Source organism: Lipomyces oligophaga (assembly GCF_038497815.1).
Source record: "Lipomyces oligophaga strain CBS 7107 unplaced genomic scaffold V1516scaffold_1, whole genome shotgun sequence".
Taxonomy (NCBI): domain Eukaryota; kingdom Fungi; phylum Ascomycota; class Lipomycetes; order Lipomycetales; family Lipomycetaceae; genus Lipomyces; species [Lipomyces] oligophaga.
Genome location: NW_027117785.1, coordinates 1,311,076 through 1,327,732, shown reverse-complemented (window position 1 = coordinate 1,327,732; position 16,657 = coordinate 1,311,076). Strand labels below are relative to the sequence as shown.

The following is a 16,657-nucleotide window of genomic DNA, read 5'->3' as shown; positions in this document are numbered from 1 at the left end:
AGAAGCCCTAGCCCGCAGCACGCCACTGTAATTCGAGCTGTTTGTGTACAGGGGGCTTCAGAGCAGAGTTCTGCGACCGCGCAGAGGTGCATTCGAAACGAAGAACAAGAGCTTGACAGAGGGTCCCCCCGGGCAGGGTTTTACTCTCGAGAAAGTATCCTGTTTGCACGAGAACCCCCTTATCTGGCCCTGGTTTCCTATTACCTATTGTTGGCCGGATATACACAGACAAAACATTTATCTGTAGGTTTCGTTGGTGCGATGAGCTTGTTTCTGCGTCGTCCACTTGTCCCTTCTCACTACTAGTGCGACTGTTTCTCCTGCTCCGTCTGCGTTTTTTCTGTTCTCCCTCTCTCTGCTTCTTCTTCTTTTTCCTCTTCCTCCTCCTCCTCATACTCTCACACTACATTCTCTTACACATCCTCGCACAAAGTCTCCCATCGTCGCCCGCATAGCAGCCTTTCCGCTTCCGTCCTCCGTACTCATCGTCCGCTTTCTTGCAGTCTCTGTCTCGAGTCGCCCTTCTTCCTGACGGGCCTCTCACGAAATGTCTTCGCCCCAGTCCGACGTGCTCTCGAGTGCCTCTTCTCTTAATACCCACTGCAGTCCTTCCTCGTCCATGTCGTCCATGTCGTCCAGTTCTTCTCGTCCTTCCTCTCCTTCTTGCCTTCCGTCTGCTTCTTCTGCGTCTCCCTCTTCGTCGCCTGCAGTCTCGCCCTTCTTCACTCCTTCGACCGCTGCTTCGCTCCATCGTGCCTACTCAGAACGTCGACCCTCCGCTGCGACTTCCTCTGCCACCTTTTCCAGTGCTTCTCCAATCGCTCCTCTGACAGTCGAGCCTCTCTCGCGCTCATCGTCGACCTCCTCGGCCGCCTCCATCGCCACTGCGATCTCGCGTTCGACTTCTGAAAACAACCTGCTTTCGACGTCTCTCTCGTCGCTACGTCGTTCCCATACCGTGCAAGTCGGATCCTCTTCTGCCTTCGCGCACTCGCAGGAGCTGCTCCAGTCAGACTGCCAATCGACTCCTGCGCAGCCAGATCAGCCGCCACTTCACCCTCTTTCCCGAACCTCGTCTCTGAATTCAGTCTGCTCATCGGCCTCCTTTGCCTCGCGATCTTTGCTCGACCCGCCTACGCCTTCAACGCCCTCGAACTCGTCGATCCGACGCTCTTCCTCACTTCGCTTGGGATCTTCCTCAATTAGATCCGAAACCGTTTCGAACCACAGCTCTCGTTCTCTCTCTCTCTCCGTCCCCACTGCCTCACCCACCGCCTCCACAGGACCAACATCTGCTACTTCATCTCCCATCCAGATGACGTCCTCTTCGTCTGCCTCAAGTCCGGCTAGAAATGTGGCAAGGACCATAGAGGATGTCACGCTTCCGGGTCCGCCCATGAGAGACATCTGGCTCAAGGAGGAGAAAAAGAAAATTCGCAGGGATAATCTTCGTATGTTTCATTCGCTGCAATGTTTTTGTGCTGTATTATGCAACTACTAACTCGCTAATGCAGGTTCTTCGTTGATGTGGTCATCCAAGCGAATATTCCGCTCAGACATCTCTCAAACCAAAGCCCCACTAACTTCGAAACTGTCAGCCCCAGGACAGCTACGGTCCTCGCCCTCAAAGATGGCCTCAAACGCAGCTTTGTCCTTCAAATCATCACCATCAGAGTCCACAATATCTGAAGAAAGCTCGCCTACTAGCACAATCTCTGGTCCTTACAACGTGTCACATGTACTCCATGTTGATCTGGACGACATGATGGGGCACTCTCATATGGGTGCTGCCACGCATAGTGCATCACTCAGCATGTCTAGCGGAACCCTCAATTTCCATAGATCTGATGACTCCTCCGTTTCTGCTGATTCTTATCCGTTCACAAACTCGCGCTCCACTTCCTCTCAGTCCTCCACATCTTATCCTGAATTCAAGAGTTTGGCTTATGATGAAGTTGTCACGCCTCCTCTATCTCCGACTTCCAAATCTGCGTCCTCTTATTCTTCTCCCTCCGACACTACCAGCCCTGTGTCCGCGTATAAATATACATCGCATTCGAGAGTGAGCCCTCCCTCTCCTACAAACTCCGAAACTCAATCATCTGAAACTTCTTTCATTATACCTTCAGCGCTGAGATCCACTTTTGGATCCGAAAAATCGTCGCTTACGGAGCAAACTATCCATGCTCCGCCAGTACCACCTAAGGACAGACGACGTGCTGCCGCAAGAGCGGCTGCTAATATCAGCAAATTTATGGGTACTCACTCGAATTTCAACTGCGATCCAGCGCTCACGCATGCTCCCCGGCGACCCGAGCGACCAGAGAGACCAGCCGAAATAGATACTATTCAGAATCTAACTGATTTGACAATGATCGATCAGTTAGTGGACGAATATTACAAAAGAGTTAATACAGCCATGCCTTCGTTACGACCCGTGACCGAATCTTCTCCTGTCAATATTGTTTCGGGTGAGAAAATCACCAGCAGACGGCCATCTGCACTCGACGACTCGTTGGGTTCTCGACAGTATCCCATCACTCCTTTGAACATTTCGCGACTGAGCAATACGTCTTTCGAGTCAGATTCTAGACCTTCGAGTTCTTCATCTGGATCTTCTCCGAGCGTCACTTCCAATGCTTCTCCTATTTTCCCTATTCGTAATCAGTCACTTAAGCACAGCGGTGGTGGCTCATTTATTCTACATGAACGTCGCATTACCGAGGAACTTGAAGACTCTGATATACCAGTATCCAGCGATTCCTCCACGCCATCCTCGGTGCCAAACTTCGCTCAGCCTCGTTTCAACAGTCATTTTGCAAGTACCGGATATCCTGCAGAGCAATTCATGGGGAACCATATCGAGACTGCTCCTCTTGGTAGCACAGGATTTATTTAGTAGTTAGTTTTTTTTATCATTTAGTCTCTTGTATTTTTTTTCGTATCGCTCATTATTTATTTCATTATTTATGTATTTCGTTCGGCTCATTCCGAGTATGGAGTTTGTTTGTTTTAATACTTTATTCATTAGTTAATATTTATCGTAGATATCAACCTCGAGTATGCACTTGACTTGTGACCACCGCACTTTAGCTGGAGATCCTGCGCGGCTCGTGCTCTGGAGCCAGTGCAACGGATGGAACTACACTCAGGACGTGGACCGCTAATAGTATATAATTCTTCGAGTTATTGTAGTTGTTTACATTCAAGATCTAAATGTCGTCAGGTGAATGGCCACCTGCACCTAGTCCGGAGCTATGCTATTCTGCGCAAACCTTGCGTGCATTTTTGAATCGGTCTCGGGCACTAACGGACGATGTTATATCAGTCGACCTCAACGGACTTCCCATAGGAGCTAGCACTGCAGAACGCACGTCAGACCAGCGAGGAGCGGCACGAAAGAGAGATTGCGGAGAGTTTGTCAAGTCTAGAGTATTTTCAGCATGGGACAGTAGAGATAGCATTATCGAATACTGCAAAGACATTGCCTCTACTAGCAAAGCTGAGCAAATGAACACGGTTCCAACGCACGAGATTCCTGTTGACCCTCGCTATGATCCATATGCGCAGCGAACTGCAGCAGAAACTTCTAAAGACGATCAGGTTCTTGGATGGGTCGCAAACGAATCATTAATTGAAGATATTGTTCGGGATAGGAGCTGGTCGATAGTGTGCGATAAATGCGCCGACATTGAAGGAGCCACCGGGATCAATGGAAATGGCTGGAAAGCTGCATATGAAGTCTGGCGAAAAAATAAAAAACAGTAATCTTCGGGCTTTCTATTCCAGGGAAATCTGAAATTGTTCTACTTTTGACTTCTCTATGTTTGTTGAAAGCAGAACAGCAGCTGGTTAACGCTTACATCAATATTCAGCTTCTGTAAAGTTGGTGGCGACCATTTTGCTTTAAGAGCGCTACTTGTATATATTTGTGCATTCTTTTCCATTTTTACTCGATATAATGTAAATAATTGCAAGACAGGACAATGATTACGTAATGGAATCTAATTTCTTTGCACAGGACGCGGTTTTTGTACCGGCCTAAGTCAATCACGTCCTGGCGGGCACAGCGCTGCGGACAGTCCATCAAACGAGAAAGTCGAGATAGGCGGGTTTCACATTTCCCGGCCTGAAAAGCTTTTGTTCTCCGCAGAGATCGGAGACAAATTATCTTGGAAGTACCTTGGAACCAGCGACGAGCTGTGTTTGCACGAATTGCGCGAACCGGAGCGATTGTGGGCGCCTTTCCTCTAGCTTCGTGGTCTGGATAGATTGGTGTCAACCAGCTCATTGATCGCTTAGGTCGCAGTTTTGCGGTTCGGTATCCAACGAGACTTATACATCTGACGATCGTGTTTGAGAAATTTTAACAATCGGAGCTTTCTTGTGTATAGAGCGCTGCCTAGTGACAAAGGGTTGGCTTCGTTGTTCTGCTGACCTTCATTCTCAATTATCTCTAGCTTGTCTAGATAGACAAAAAATTTATGCTAGGAGTGGTAGCTGGTTTTTGATTCTGTTTCCGCTTTGCTGTTCTAAAATCGCTGGGCGTTACTTCTGCAGAATTGGTATAGTCGCGGTCCTATTTTCCGCAGTGCACGAAGCAATCCTTTTACACAGCCGCCAGCTTCAGCATGCAACATCTCACATTTTTGCCCGTACATGCTAGTGCGGATCCAGGTGCAAACAAGTTGGTTCCCACTCCGCGTACGCCTGTAAATCCTTTTCTCGCTGCATTATTCTATCCTAAGCCTCAGACACCCCGATCAAGAGACCTTGCCACAGCTCTTCAATCTCCTCAGAGCTACGCGCTGCTCGTGCCTGTTACGCCATCCATATTGTTCACTATCGACTCTGAGACATCTATACCGTTCGCTGAGCTTTGCACTCAGGATGATTTTCTGTCTTCTCATATTTTAAAGATTGGAGTTTCTACCAAAGCTATTGGTCGCGCCCGCGTATTTTGGACTTTGAGCGGACGCAGCGTTGTTATCCGTGACGATTACATATACACGAATAAAGGTACACATTCACTTCATATAACAGTATAGCTGTCGAGATAGTTGGCTAATGATATTACAGGTTTTAAAAGTTTTGGGCAAGCTCGAATGGTAGGCGATAAGGTTTATATGTCGACCTCAGATTTAGTTCCTCCGAGTAGTGAATTTTTGACGTACTACATTTCAAAACCACTAATTGGCTCCGCTCTACCTTTATACGATTTCAAAGCATTGAGTGAGCCTCAATTACCAGCTCTTCCGGCTGCTAGTGCCAGCAACGGAACGCCTTCTTCGTCTGTTCCAACGAAGACAGTCACAACTTTTGGTCAGCTACTTTCAAGTTTTCCATTGATCGCTCGACATATTCAAGAGCCTCTGAATCGAATTTTTGAGGAATTTGACTGCACTGACGCCACAGAGCCTGACCTAGTAACTATGATTGAAGAAGTTATGCAGAAGGGTATTGCGTTGTTTCAGAATATCGATCATAGTGCGGTCAATACTATGGCGAGTACGACAGGTTTAACAGGTCCTGAAATCGAAAAGATGATGGAAAATTATGTTGGAAAACATTTGCATAATAAAATATGGCCTCGACTGATCGTTCTTAGGTCTTTAAAAGATTCAATTATTAGACTTGCCGTCAAGAACATGAAGAATACTAGTCTTGGACAGCTTGGTGTTCAGCCTTATTGGGAAGAAGGAGGGGATAGTATAGAACGTATGGTTATGGGTGCAATCGTTGATTTAGAAAATCTGACGAAAGGTGAAAACGCGGCCGCGCAGATAGAGCGGCTGGTCAACATATTACGAAGTCTTGGAGTTGTCCCCCCTTCACAGCATGAGTCACAAGTGAATGGTAACGGAAAGGATGATTCGTCCAACACCTCGAAAGAAAGCAAAGAAAAAGCAGCTGTTCAATCTAACGTAAGCGCCGATGTATTAGTCAGTTTGATGATTATTGTGGTTGCCTGGTCCAAACTAGATCATTTGGATTCTCTATTGTTTTACATGCGTAATTTTTCGTTTATGGATGTTGATACTGGTGAAGTGGGATATGCTCTATCCACTTTTGAGGCGGTCATATTTCATATTATGAACAATTCCTCAAAACTGGCAATTGTATCCAGTGCAAATACTCGATTTTGGAAGAGCATCAAGTCTGGTGAGGATATTGCTCCTGCATTTGATTCTCCTAGTGAGTATTTCGGAGCCGGTGGAATTGATGTATCCGAAATAGACTCGCTGGAACAAGTTTACCGTGCACGGAACTCGTTGGGCGAAAGTGCGTTAATGATGGCAGTTCAAGCTCAGCCAACTAACTTAGCCAACTTCGATCTGCTTCTCTCGAAACGAGACGTGTTTCCTATTGAAGCTGTTCAGAAGGACCAGAATAAATTTCAGACCACGCTACTATCTGCTGCTGTTCAGACTGGCGACAAGCGAATAGTCGATACGATTTGGGATTTTCTAAAATCTATATACGATCAAGATGGATTAAAGTTCTATTTGGCCCGAAAAGATGAATGGCAGCGAGGGGTCGGGCATTATTTGTTCAATATCCCTGAGCTTATCAATACCGTTGGGGAATTGATTGTCTGGACCGATAAGGATCAAAATGGACAGACTCCATTGTTCGCTCTTTGTAGATCTTATGACCATCCCGAATACACCGAACTTGTAAAGTCTGGAATTGCTGCCGCTACAAAATATCAGGCTGGAGGCGGCTCATTACGATTTTTAGATCACGTTGATTTAAAGGGAAACACTCTTTTACATGTAATGAAGGATATTCCATCGCTTGAGATGCTGCTCGATATTTGCGATATTGATCTGAATCGGGTGAATGAAAAGGGATTGACGCCTTTCATGGTGAACAGTAAATTTTCAAGAACAGCAGCCATTGATGTGCTCGCGCAGCGACCAGAGGTTGATATTACTCGTCGAAATTTTCGAGGTCTCAATGCTGCAGAACTAGCGAAAGATGAATCAACGCAAGCTAGAATTGAAAATATCATGCTGTTCCGACACGCCGCTATGCCAGATGGCCGAGTCACCTCTGTTTTACGCGGACTTTTTGCCGATGAAACTGTACAATTTGTGATAAAGTCTGGCATTAAGCCGAATTCCGATGCCATCACTCGAGTTCTGCGCACATATGGAGATTTCACATTCATGGCCAAATGGCTTGCGTACGAGCTTCCATCATCTTGGATTCCCAAATTGCAATTGCCTCACAATCCATTTTCAATTCCATCGAGGCCGTCTCGGGCTGTTATTCGTGACGTGCAGTCAAAGCTAGATGCATTTCTACGTACTTTGCTTTTACATCCTACCTTTGGTACGCATGAACTATTGTGGGAATTTTTTCTAGTCTCTCAATTTTCACATGAGCAAACTGAAAAACGCAGTCGACAAAAGGCAGCTAGTCATGAAGATAGTTTATTAGACGAATATGCTCCTGTCGATAGTGTTGACGAAGTAGTCACGTTTTTTAACCATGCTTTGCGGGAAATGGATAGTCTTGACGAGTCATTTCATGAAGTAACTGTTTGTTCGACAGTGATTTATCACAAGCGATTAGACCTTGCAGATGCATACCAATGTATTAGCGGATATTTCAAGACATTGACATTTCTACCTCTTTCCTTTGTCGAGGCTCTGTCGGAGTTTACTGCATTATTACAAGTTGTAAGTGGTAAAATGGAACAGCACCGTTAATTTAACTAATTACATCTAGAATGATTCACATGAGGAGAACTTTGCGATAGAACTTCGGAATTCATATAGCATTATTAAAGCTGTGATTGAATCACTGAAATATCCAAATACGTTAGTACAAGAACTGGTTTCCAAGACGTCGCAATTATCAAAATATCAATCTTCGCTAAACCGGATGTCAACGCGATTACCGCTGGGAATTCTTAACGATGCAAGAGCCCGGTATGCTAACGATACGTCAGTGAGCATTGAGAGCACCAAGGAAGACATCGTTCGCTTAGGAGCCAAGATTAGGTACTCACAGACTGTTTTGGCAACCGAACTGGGAGGATTCAATGATCTTCACGAGCAGGAGGGATTGCGAATAATTAAGGAATACGCTACCGAGAAAATCAAATGGGAAAAAGTCCGTTTGAAAGGGTTGCGCGGGGTCTTGGATAAAGTGAAACTGTGTAGCAGGGAGTAATGAAGGAGGAGATGTAGAAGTGATAGAGTGGGAGAATATTTTATTTATCATTGTGCTTTATTTTGTTCATTATGTTATGTTTGTCTTGTATAATGGGTGCACAGTAGAATTGATGTTGAGGTGCTGTAATGAACCATCTGATGCATTTGCTAGTTTATTCTCTTTTGTATGTATTATCATTATTATTATTACAAAGTGACACCGCGATTATAATCTATCAACACAGTCTAGACTCCAGGGGCCTGGAAAGATGGAGTATGAGAAAGAACGGTACCTAAAGACGGATGAATTTCGACTTGGAAAGGAGCAAAATCAAAAAATTCGCCATCGATGGAAATATATCCACTTTTTGCTTTCGGAATAATCCGATAGGCATCTACTTTATAATAATGTACATGGGACGACTCAAAGTGAGAGCCGTGCTCGACACCAAGGAGAATTTTCGCAATCTCCAAAATCGGAACCTTTGAGTCGATGATGACGATATCGAATAGTCCGTCGCGAGGCAGTGCGGCAGGAAAAAATAGCGCGTCGGACGACATCCAGGGCATTTGACCTGCGTAAAACACGGCGAGATTCGGGGCATCAAATCTGAACCAATCTCCAGGAACGCTATCGTTGATTGTGCCGTATTTCAAATCTACTAAAGGCTCCGGCTGGTCGGGAAGAGCCAGAGGTAAATCGTCATGAGGATAAGGCTTGCTGGAATGATGCCTGTAATTTTTCCGTAACTCTGCACGGGAATCGTGAACGACATGCATATATATTTCAGCAGGATAACTAGCGCGGGTCAGCACTCGTTGAACAACGCCGAGTGTGAACCGAGATTCTCCCATCCATCGCAAATGTTCGGTTCCAATATCACAGTCCGCTATCATTCCAAGAGCTTGCGAAAGAAATGTCATAGACCGTTTATTGCCTTGACTCAGGGAGCACAAATCGAAATGAACTGGAACACCTTTCACGACACAGAGGGCTGCAAACGGCACATTTTTGCAACCCACAAGATTGGCACAAAGCGCATTTCCAGAACCACCCGGGAGCTGACATACAGGAACACTAGCAAATGCGTGAGCTGGATTTGGTCGCTGCGCGAGTCCATTGAATACTTCGTGCACAATGCCGTCCCCCGAACAGCAGACAATAGCATCATATTTCGTTTCTAAATCTGGAGCCTCAGAAACCAAGTCGGTGGCATGGCATTTATATTGGGTCTGGATTTCGTCGACTTCACAATGTGCTGCGTTGAAGATAGGTAAGGCTAGTTCACGGAAATATCGTATTGCTCTGCCCTGTCCGCTGAATGGATTTACCAGTGCCATAAACTTCTTGCATCTTGTAATATTAATTTGTCTAGTCGGTCCGCCGGCCGTCAATGGAGGTGCGGACAAGCAATATGCTCTTTGAAGTAGCTGCTCTATCCAAGTATCACACATGTCCTTTGTGTCAGGATCAACAGCAAACGTAACCTTTTCAAGTGCAGCTGTCTTATTAGCTGTTGTACTGCAGTAATCTATACATAATGTTGCTCTTGCTGATGATGGGGTCGTTGTTTGGTATTCCACCCATAAAATATTGAAATAATATATTGAATTTCTGTGATGAGCGCCAGTGGCTAAGGAAAATTGTCAGCAAAGAGATTCTTAACAGTAATTTAACAAGTACTCACGAGCCGAACATGCTATAGCAGGTAGACATCCGGTGGGCTGAAGTGCATTTTGTGCTGCTTCTAAGGGAAAAATTAGTCGAGATGATCCAAATATTATCTATATCCGAACGGGTCACACTTACGTTCATAATCTAAATGCAGAAACTTGTCTTCCAAGATAAGTTTCACACGAGTGCTTTCCGGAATTGAATACACAAAGAGCGAATCTGGAACCATTTTTAACGAAATCTAACTGTTCTGCGTGTGCCTGACGAAATGAAAGAACTTGCATATGGCACTCTGAACTAGGGCCATTACTGATAGACTATCTCGGAACTTTCCCATGCAGAACTAGTGGTGCGGCATCGGAACCGAGACCTGAAGAGAGGTATTCAGTAATAGCGCTAGCATAATTGATACAACAATTTCATGCTCACTTCTGTTCCTACGCACTTTCTATATAATAAGTTTAACTATTTACAGTTCTATGATACCCGAGCTCCATTAGGCGCCGGTCCATCAACTCCGAGCAAAGATATTGCTCCATCACCCAGCTTATCGACGCCCAGCACCAGCACTTGGCTCTTGACACCAGCAATTCTCCGTTCACCAAGATTCACTGCAGCAATGATCTGTCGTCCTACCAATGATTCTGGCGGTGAATAAAAGTGCGTAATCTGCGCAGATGAAGTCTTGACCCCGATCACCGGTCCAAAATCAATTGTCAGCACAAAAGCCGGCTTACGCGCCTTTTTGTTTGGTTTCGCCGCCGTAATAGTCCCTACACGTAGATCAATAGATCCAAAAGTTTCCCCGGCTACATCAGCTAGTTTTGGAATCTCTGAGGGACTCTTAAATATTTCTTCGCCAGTTGGCGAGGAGGCGGTTCCATCGATGTCCTTAGTCTCCGTACTCATATTGTAGCAAGCAAACTGAAACTTCAAAACGGGTCGAGACGCCCAAGATATCAGAGACGAACGACAAACAATTGAATATCCACAATGAAAGACTCTTTTTGACGATATTGACATACCAACTTATAAGTAGGCAAATAAGTTGTTTCCCCAATCTTGAATGCTAATGCGACCGTCATGCCGAATTGCACAAGACCCAAGAGCTAAAAGCCAATTCAATTGCCTAGATAAGCTGCTAGCAAAATCTTTGACCCTTTTGACTCAAAATGAGCTGTAGTTATGTCATTTCAACTTGCTTTAATGATCTAGCTGTTATATTATCGAGAAAAGTTTCAAGAGCGTCTCCAACTACCCACAATGTCGATAGACAGGGAGCCTTACCTTTGGTAGCTACCTCTGACATTCTTCCCTTTGAACTATACCTAGACAAGTAGTGTATATCGATTTTAATTTTTAATTTTATGTCTTTAGAAAGTTCATATAATAGAATTCCAGAAACTCACTACAAATATGTAGTCAACTCATTTTCCTTCAAATTGATCTTTAATTCGAATGTTCAATACGACTGAAAAATCGAAAAATTAAAGGACCTGCCAGAGGAGAAACCCAACCTCAATCTCAGTCTTAGGGTCTATTGCATTTCAAAAAAAATAGCTAGTTTCCGAACCAGCTTTACAACCCCAGAACTTGCTACCTCTTCAAAGACTCATTGCTTGCTTAAGTTCATATTCGTATTCAAGACTATACAAACAACAAATATAAATTCACGGCATAAATGAAACATTTCTTGTAATCCAATCGTGATACCAAAATCTTGGAGCTCAATATTCTAATCATGATATTGCTGATGAGGTCGGTCTATCTCCAAATCTTCTTCACTTGCCAGCACATCTCGTGTATAAAGCGATGGAAATTTATTGGTCTTTAACACCAATGAAAGCATGAACATAAAACTAGATATAGATATAAGTGCAACAAAGAATAGACCTGGAAACCACGCTACTGAGAAAGTATAGATAGTAGCAAACATAGTAGGCGCAAGAATGCTACATAATGAATGCATTAAGCTCAAGGCTCCCTGCAATGCGCCAGTATCTTGCATAGCAACATGCTTCGTCAATGCCGATTCAATAGTGGCTGGAGCGATACTGCCCGCAGCATTGAGAGCACCACTAATTGCAAATTGGTCTCCAGTTTGAGAAAGGAGAAGCATAATACTAGCAATGATTTCTATCAAGATAGCACCTCGAAGCAAGAAGATGTCAGAAAACGAAGCTCCAACATGATTGACACTGGACACATCGCGTGAACGTAAATATCTCATCAAAACAGGCAATAATCCGATCAAGACGACAGCTCGAACTGTGTTAAGCATGGAAATGAAATAGCCTGTTTCCGCACTCGCCCAGCCAAACGTCAACTCTGAATATAAAATCGTTATCGTAGCGGAGCCACCTCTAATGCCAATCATTGCAGTATCGATAAGTGCAAGAATAACAAGGTTACGACGAATATCCAAACGAACACCATTCGTCGGCCGTAACACTTTAAGCGGAGCAATGAAGTTGATTCGGTGCACCAAATCGTGGAGTGAGGATGCAGATCCAAACTGTTCGGCCTGATCTTGGATCGCTCTCGCATGAGCTTGACGTGCACTCTCACGACTTTGTGCTGATATTGACTCTGGCAAAACAAATGCAACAAAAACCATGAAGATTACTTGCATCACAATTGCAAAATAAAATGTGCTCATCATATTGCCAGTAACTTTGATGATATACCCACCCATAGCCGGACCAGTTGCGAAGCCCAAAAATAGACAAGCATGGAAAAGTCCAAAAACTGATGCTCGATCTTCCGGCATCGTACAGTCAGTAGCATAAGCCTGAGCTGTAGCCATGACAGCAGCAGCAGAGCCAGTAATACCGTCAAAAATGGCGGCTGCCCAAAACCAACGGTAGTCATATATTCCTGACGAGCGAGAAATCAGAATGACAATGACATTGGCAATCAGAGGTCCAACAACACTAAATACCAAAATCGGACATCTACCTAAGCGGTCTGATAAGTTTCCTAGCTTGGGTGCGACGATGGCAGCTTTGAAGGGAAGCCCTGTTAATTATAGCAAAGAATATGTCTCGAAAACTTACACAGAATGCCCTGGATTAAACCAACTGTCATGTTGAACTTAGACAGATGCGCATGAACAACAGGAGTCTGACAGGAAGGGTCAACATCGCCGACTGAAGCCAGCAATTCTATATCATTACTACTTGACCGACAGATAAGCGAGAGCAGAATGTTCAGTTTGGGAGCCATCAATCTATACTGTTACAACAAAATTTCACAGTATACGAATTCGTACCTGTATACTTACGCTCCACGTTCAGTAGTCAGAAGTAGGAAAGCAGGTAAAAGAAAATATACCTGAAAAGTGAGTCAGTTTGATGAGCTCGCGAGCAGTATGCGCATTCAATAATACCCACCGAAGGATTTCTAATTGGCGAAAAGTGAGCCTTAAACCAGTCCATAGAATTCAATATTGACGATGACTGATCATGCGAGCGATGACCAAATTCGTCTGAGAACGGAGTAGATGTATCAGTAAGATCAGACGATCCGGAGTTCCGACTCGATCCAGAGTTGGATCTAATGCAGCGTGAATATTCTCAGACGTCTACAGACACCGGAAGACTACTCACGGGATATTTTTCTGGTCGTCAGAATTCTGGTCGATAATCATACCAGTCTCCTCAATCAGCATTTCCTCTACCTCGAGTTCGTCAGACATAATGAACGATGATGATGAAAAGCTATTTTTGGATACGACAAGATCAATGAATGAATCAACCGTGAAAATACGGTAACACTGTGTTCTCAGTCTACAGAATATTCCCGTTTCTTTCGAAATTTCAAACTGAATCTGCTAATGTCCTAATAAGATCTCCAACTCGATAAAAGGAAGATCTCGATATCTTATCTGCCTAACTTATGGCTCGTAGGAAAGTAGCACACGTGGTCTAAGACGTCTCGGATCATTGGGAGAACCATAACTGGAGGCCCTGAATTGAGACCAGTGCTAATTCACTGCAATCGAATTGATAACAGAACGCTAGGCTAATTCCCCGCGCAGAGGTCGAAATTGACGCAAAAGTGGAAACAGTGTCAAAGGCAAACGAACACCGGTCTACCTAAAATCTGCACGGGCCCGACGGAGTTACTGTTTTTGGAAATATTACCGACAGTGTCCTTCACGTCTGCATCTCAAGCTGAAACAGATGTACCAAAAAATAGTGCTGAAAGACTTCAATGAGAATTGTAATTGAAATCACTAATTTTGCTCCGCAACTAACAACTCTTTATTAGTGATCGATCCATGAACTCTGGAGTCGCCATTTCTCTACTAGTAATTAGTGCGTTACCACCAACTTCTCCCCTCCATGAGCCTGTTGCATTAATCGTCCGGTGAATTTATATTCGACTCCAGGAGTGAAGAGAGCTAAGAAATGAAAAAGCCAAGTTCACTATTTTTTCTCAGATACCCAATATCAAATTAGTGAGGAGCGTACTTACTGTCCAAGAATCTAAGATAAAGAAAGGAAATTATATATTCAGGTAGAGGGTATATGCTAAGCAAACGACCCATCGCAGTCTTGACCGAAGGAGTAACTCCGCGATGCGCTCAGAAATCTATCGGCATTCTATTACTGTCGAGGAAAGTAGCCTCAAATTTGACTGCAAGGTATTTGCCTGATCTGAAACTTTCATATACTAGAAACTGCAGTATTGCGCAATCATATAGATATTCTTGGCAATATTTATATCCAACCAAAGCATGATCAGCGATAAAGTTGATACATATAAAAGAGATAAATCCGTCCAGCGAAGCACGCGTCACAAACTGGAATCCAGAACCTAAAGACTAGTCCACTTGCTCATCTGTATAACTTGTCAAGTTCGTAGATTCTCAGAGCCGGTACATTCATAAAGATGCTTTTCAAATTGGAAAAAATCGATCAACCATAAGAATTTCGTTCTTTCGAAACAGAGTACAATTATAATATCTCAGCAAAATCAAATATATAGATAGAGTTTATAGTCAAGATTCAAAGCAGTTTCAAGCCAATATCAGATAACACAATAGTTTTGATTGCACGTGATTATAATCACATGATTTATGGCTTAGTTCTGGGATGTTCGAGGTGGTTCAGCAAGAAAAGACAGATAGTACAATAGATTTGCTCAAACTAACGATCTTAATCGGATTATCTTGTCAGATCTTACCAAATTAAGATCACAACCTTTTGCAATAAGTCAAAACTACTGCATTCGCATGTGCGGAAAAGGAAACGGAATGGCAGATACGGCAGTGATAGGCGCAGGAGAGGAATTTGCTCCTACGTTGCAAAATATTTTGGATCAAAAGAGCCTTAGGTGGATCTTCGTTGGAGGTAAAGGAGGTGTTGGAAAGACTACTACATCATGCTCTCTCGCTGTCCAAATGGCACAAGTGCGAAGTAAAGTGCTACTCATCAGTACTGATCCTGCTCACAACTTGAGTGACGCATTTGGCCAACAATTCGGCAAAGATGCTCAGAAGGTTGAAAATGTCGATAATCTATGGGCGATGGAAATTGATCCCAGTGCTACGCTTGAAGAAATGTTTGAACAGAGCAATCAGTTAGCGGCTGGTGCTGGCAGTGGAGGCTCTGGAGGCGCTGCCAATCCATTAGGTATGGGTGGTTTGCTGGAAGACATCACCGCTTCGATCCCAGGTGTTGACGAGGCCATGTCGTTTGCAGAAGTCATGAAGCAAGTAAAGAGCACGAATTTTGATGTGATTATTTTCGATACTGCGCCGACTGGACATACTTTGCGATTTTTGTCTTTCCCGACGGTGCTAGAGAAGGCGTTGGGAAAGGTCAGCGAGTTGACGGGCAGATTAGGGCCCTTGTTAAACGGCATGTTAGGACAAGCTGGCGGTGGAAATGCCGATGCTTCTGCTATGCTGTCGAAGCTAGAAACCATGCGACAGACAATTTCTGAGGTCAATACGCAGTTCAAGAACCCAGACCTGACGACTTTTGTCGCTGTATGTATTCCTGAGTTCCTGTCGCTTTATGAAATGGAGCGAATGATTCAAGAATTGGCTGGATTTCACATCGATATTCACTGTATTGTTGTAAACCAAATGCTGTTTCCTGGTTCAACATCTACGTGCGCGCAGTGCAATGCTCGTTACAAGATGCAGCAAAAGTACTACGAGCAGATCATGGACTTGTATGAAGACTTTCACGTGGTTCGGATGCCCCTATTGACCGAGGAAGTTCGAGGAGCTGCTCGGATCAAGGAGTTTTCACAGATGCTGATTGAACCTTACAATCCGCCTAATTAGATCAAATGCGACGACCAAATTTTTTTACATTTTCCAAATGGGAAAAATGTGTAGTATGGCCCGAGAAACATGTCGGGCGGGAGGAGACAAGCTTGGTCAGGCCTAAATACGTCGGGAACTGGTTCATGTTCGGGGCGACGGGGTGAGTTGGGCCAAGGGCTGCGACCGGTGACCACCCGATTACAGAGTGTGGAATAGTCGAAATGGAAGTAGCTATTATATAATCTTATTTCGTCTGCATCAATCGATTGCTTCCTGATTATCGGATCAGCTTCTATTGTAGGAAATGCGTTGTCTGGGGTAGATAATGATCCAGGTCATTGCTGCTTGGGTTGTCATCATGTGGTGTCGACAACGCTGGCCATGAGATCATGCCGATCAAAGACGGTCAATACAAGACCAAGCAACCCTGCACCACGGGTACATAGATTTGTGGTGGTAACTCTAGGTATCTGACACTGAATATGTATTTATCAAAACGTAATATAGCGTCCAGTTTATGCATTTTTTTCGATC

General features: G+C 44.3%; 7 protein-coding genes across 7 annotated transcripts; 4 read left to right on the top strand and 3 right to left on the bottom strand.

Moving 5' to 3' along the window:
- Window positions 1-158: 158 nt before the first annotated feature.
- V1516DRAFT_668553 (uncharacterized protein) lies at window positions 159-3,035 on the top strand. Its single transcript, XM_066921018.1, has 2 exons — window positions 159-1,451; window positions 1,515-3,035. Exons 1-2 carry the CDS (start codon window positions 548-550, stop codon window positions 2,897-2,899), a joined length of 2,289 nt encoding a protein of 762 aa, XP_066779967.1. The 5' UTR covers window positions 159-547; the 3' UTR covers window positions 2,900-3,035.
- Window positions 3,036-3,134: 99 nt separating this feature from the next.
- Window positions 3,135-4,119, top strand: V1516DRAFT_668551 (caffeine-induced death protein 2-domain-containing protein). The gene has a single exon (XM_066921017.1). It carries the CDS (start codon window positions 3,217-3,219, stop codon window positions 3,766-3,768), a length of 552 nt encoding a protein of 183 aa, XP_066779966.1. The 5' UTR covers window positions 3,135-3,216; the 3' UTR covers window positions 3,769-4,119.
- A 342-nt stretch (window positions 4,120-4,461) lies between these two features.
- On the top strand, window positions 4,462-8,298 carry V1516DRAFT_58352 (uncharacterized protein). The gene is made up of 3 exons (XM_066919259.1): window positions 4,462-5,019; window positions 5,080-7,688; window positions 7,738-8,298. Exons 1-3 carry the CDS (start codon window positions 4,632-4,634, stop codon window positions 8,182-8,184), a joined length of 3,444 nt encoding a protein of 1,147 aa, XP_066779965.1. The 5' UTR covers window positions 4,462-4,631; the 3' UTR covers window positions 8,185-8,298.
- On the bottom strand, window positions 8,298-10,193 carry V1516DRAFT_58316 (ATP-NAD kinase-like domain-containing protein). Its single transcript, XM_066919258.1, has 3 exons — window positions 9,976-10,193; window positions 9,854-9,913; window positions 8,298-9,799 (listed from the first exon to the last, which is right to left on the bottom strand). The coding sequence occupies exons 1-3, from the start codon at window positions 10,067-10,069 to the stop codon at window positions 8,412-8,414; spliced, it is 1,542 nt and encodes a 513-aa protein (XP_066779964.1). The 5' UTR covers window positions 10,070-10,193; the 3' UTR covers window positions 8,298-8,411.
- Window positions 10,194-10,317: 124 nt separating this feature from the next.
- Window positions 10,318-10,925, bottom strand: V1516DRAFT_694161 (uncharacterized protein; the record flags this gene model as incomplete). The annotated part of the gene is made up of 2 exons (XM_066923931.1): window positions 10,318-10,671; window positions 10,866-10,925. The coding sequence occupies 2 exons, from the start codon at window positions 10,923-10,925 to the stop codon at window positions 10,318-10,320; spliced, it is 414 nt and encodes a 137-aa protein (XP_066779963.1).
- A 294-nt stretch (window positions 10,926-11,219) lies between these two features.
- Window positions 11,220-14,027, bottom strand: V1516DRAFT_58303 (major facilitator superfamily domain-containing protein). The gene is made up of 5 exons (XM_066919257.1): window positions 13,449-14,027; window positions 13,233-13,395; window positions 13,124-13,173; window positions 12,897-13,069; window positions 11,220-12,843 (listed from the first exon to the last, which is right to left on the bottom strand). Exons 1-5 carry the CDS (start codon window positions 13,535-13,537, stop codon window positions 11,576-11,578), a joined length of 1,743 nt encoding a protein of 580 aa, XP_066779962.1. The 5' UTR covers window positions 13,538-14,027; the 3' UTR covers window positions 11,220-11,575.
- A 1,073-nt stretch (window positions 14,028-15,100) lies between these two features.
- V1516DRAFT_619160 (anion-transporting ATPase-like domain-containing protein) lies at window positions 15,101-16,141 on the top strand (the record flags this gene model as incomplete). The annotated part of the gene is made up of 1 exon (XM_066919445.1): window positions 15,101-16,141. One exon carries the CDS (start codon window positions 15,101-15,103, stop codon window positions 16,139-16,141), a length of 1,041 nt encoding a protein of 346 aa, XP_066779961.1.
- Between the last annotated feature and the right edge of the window lie 516 nt (window positions 16,142-16,657).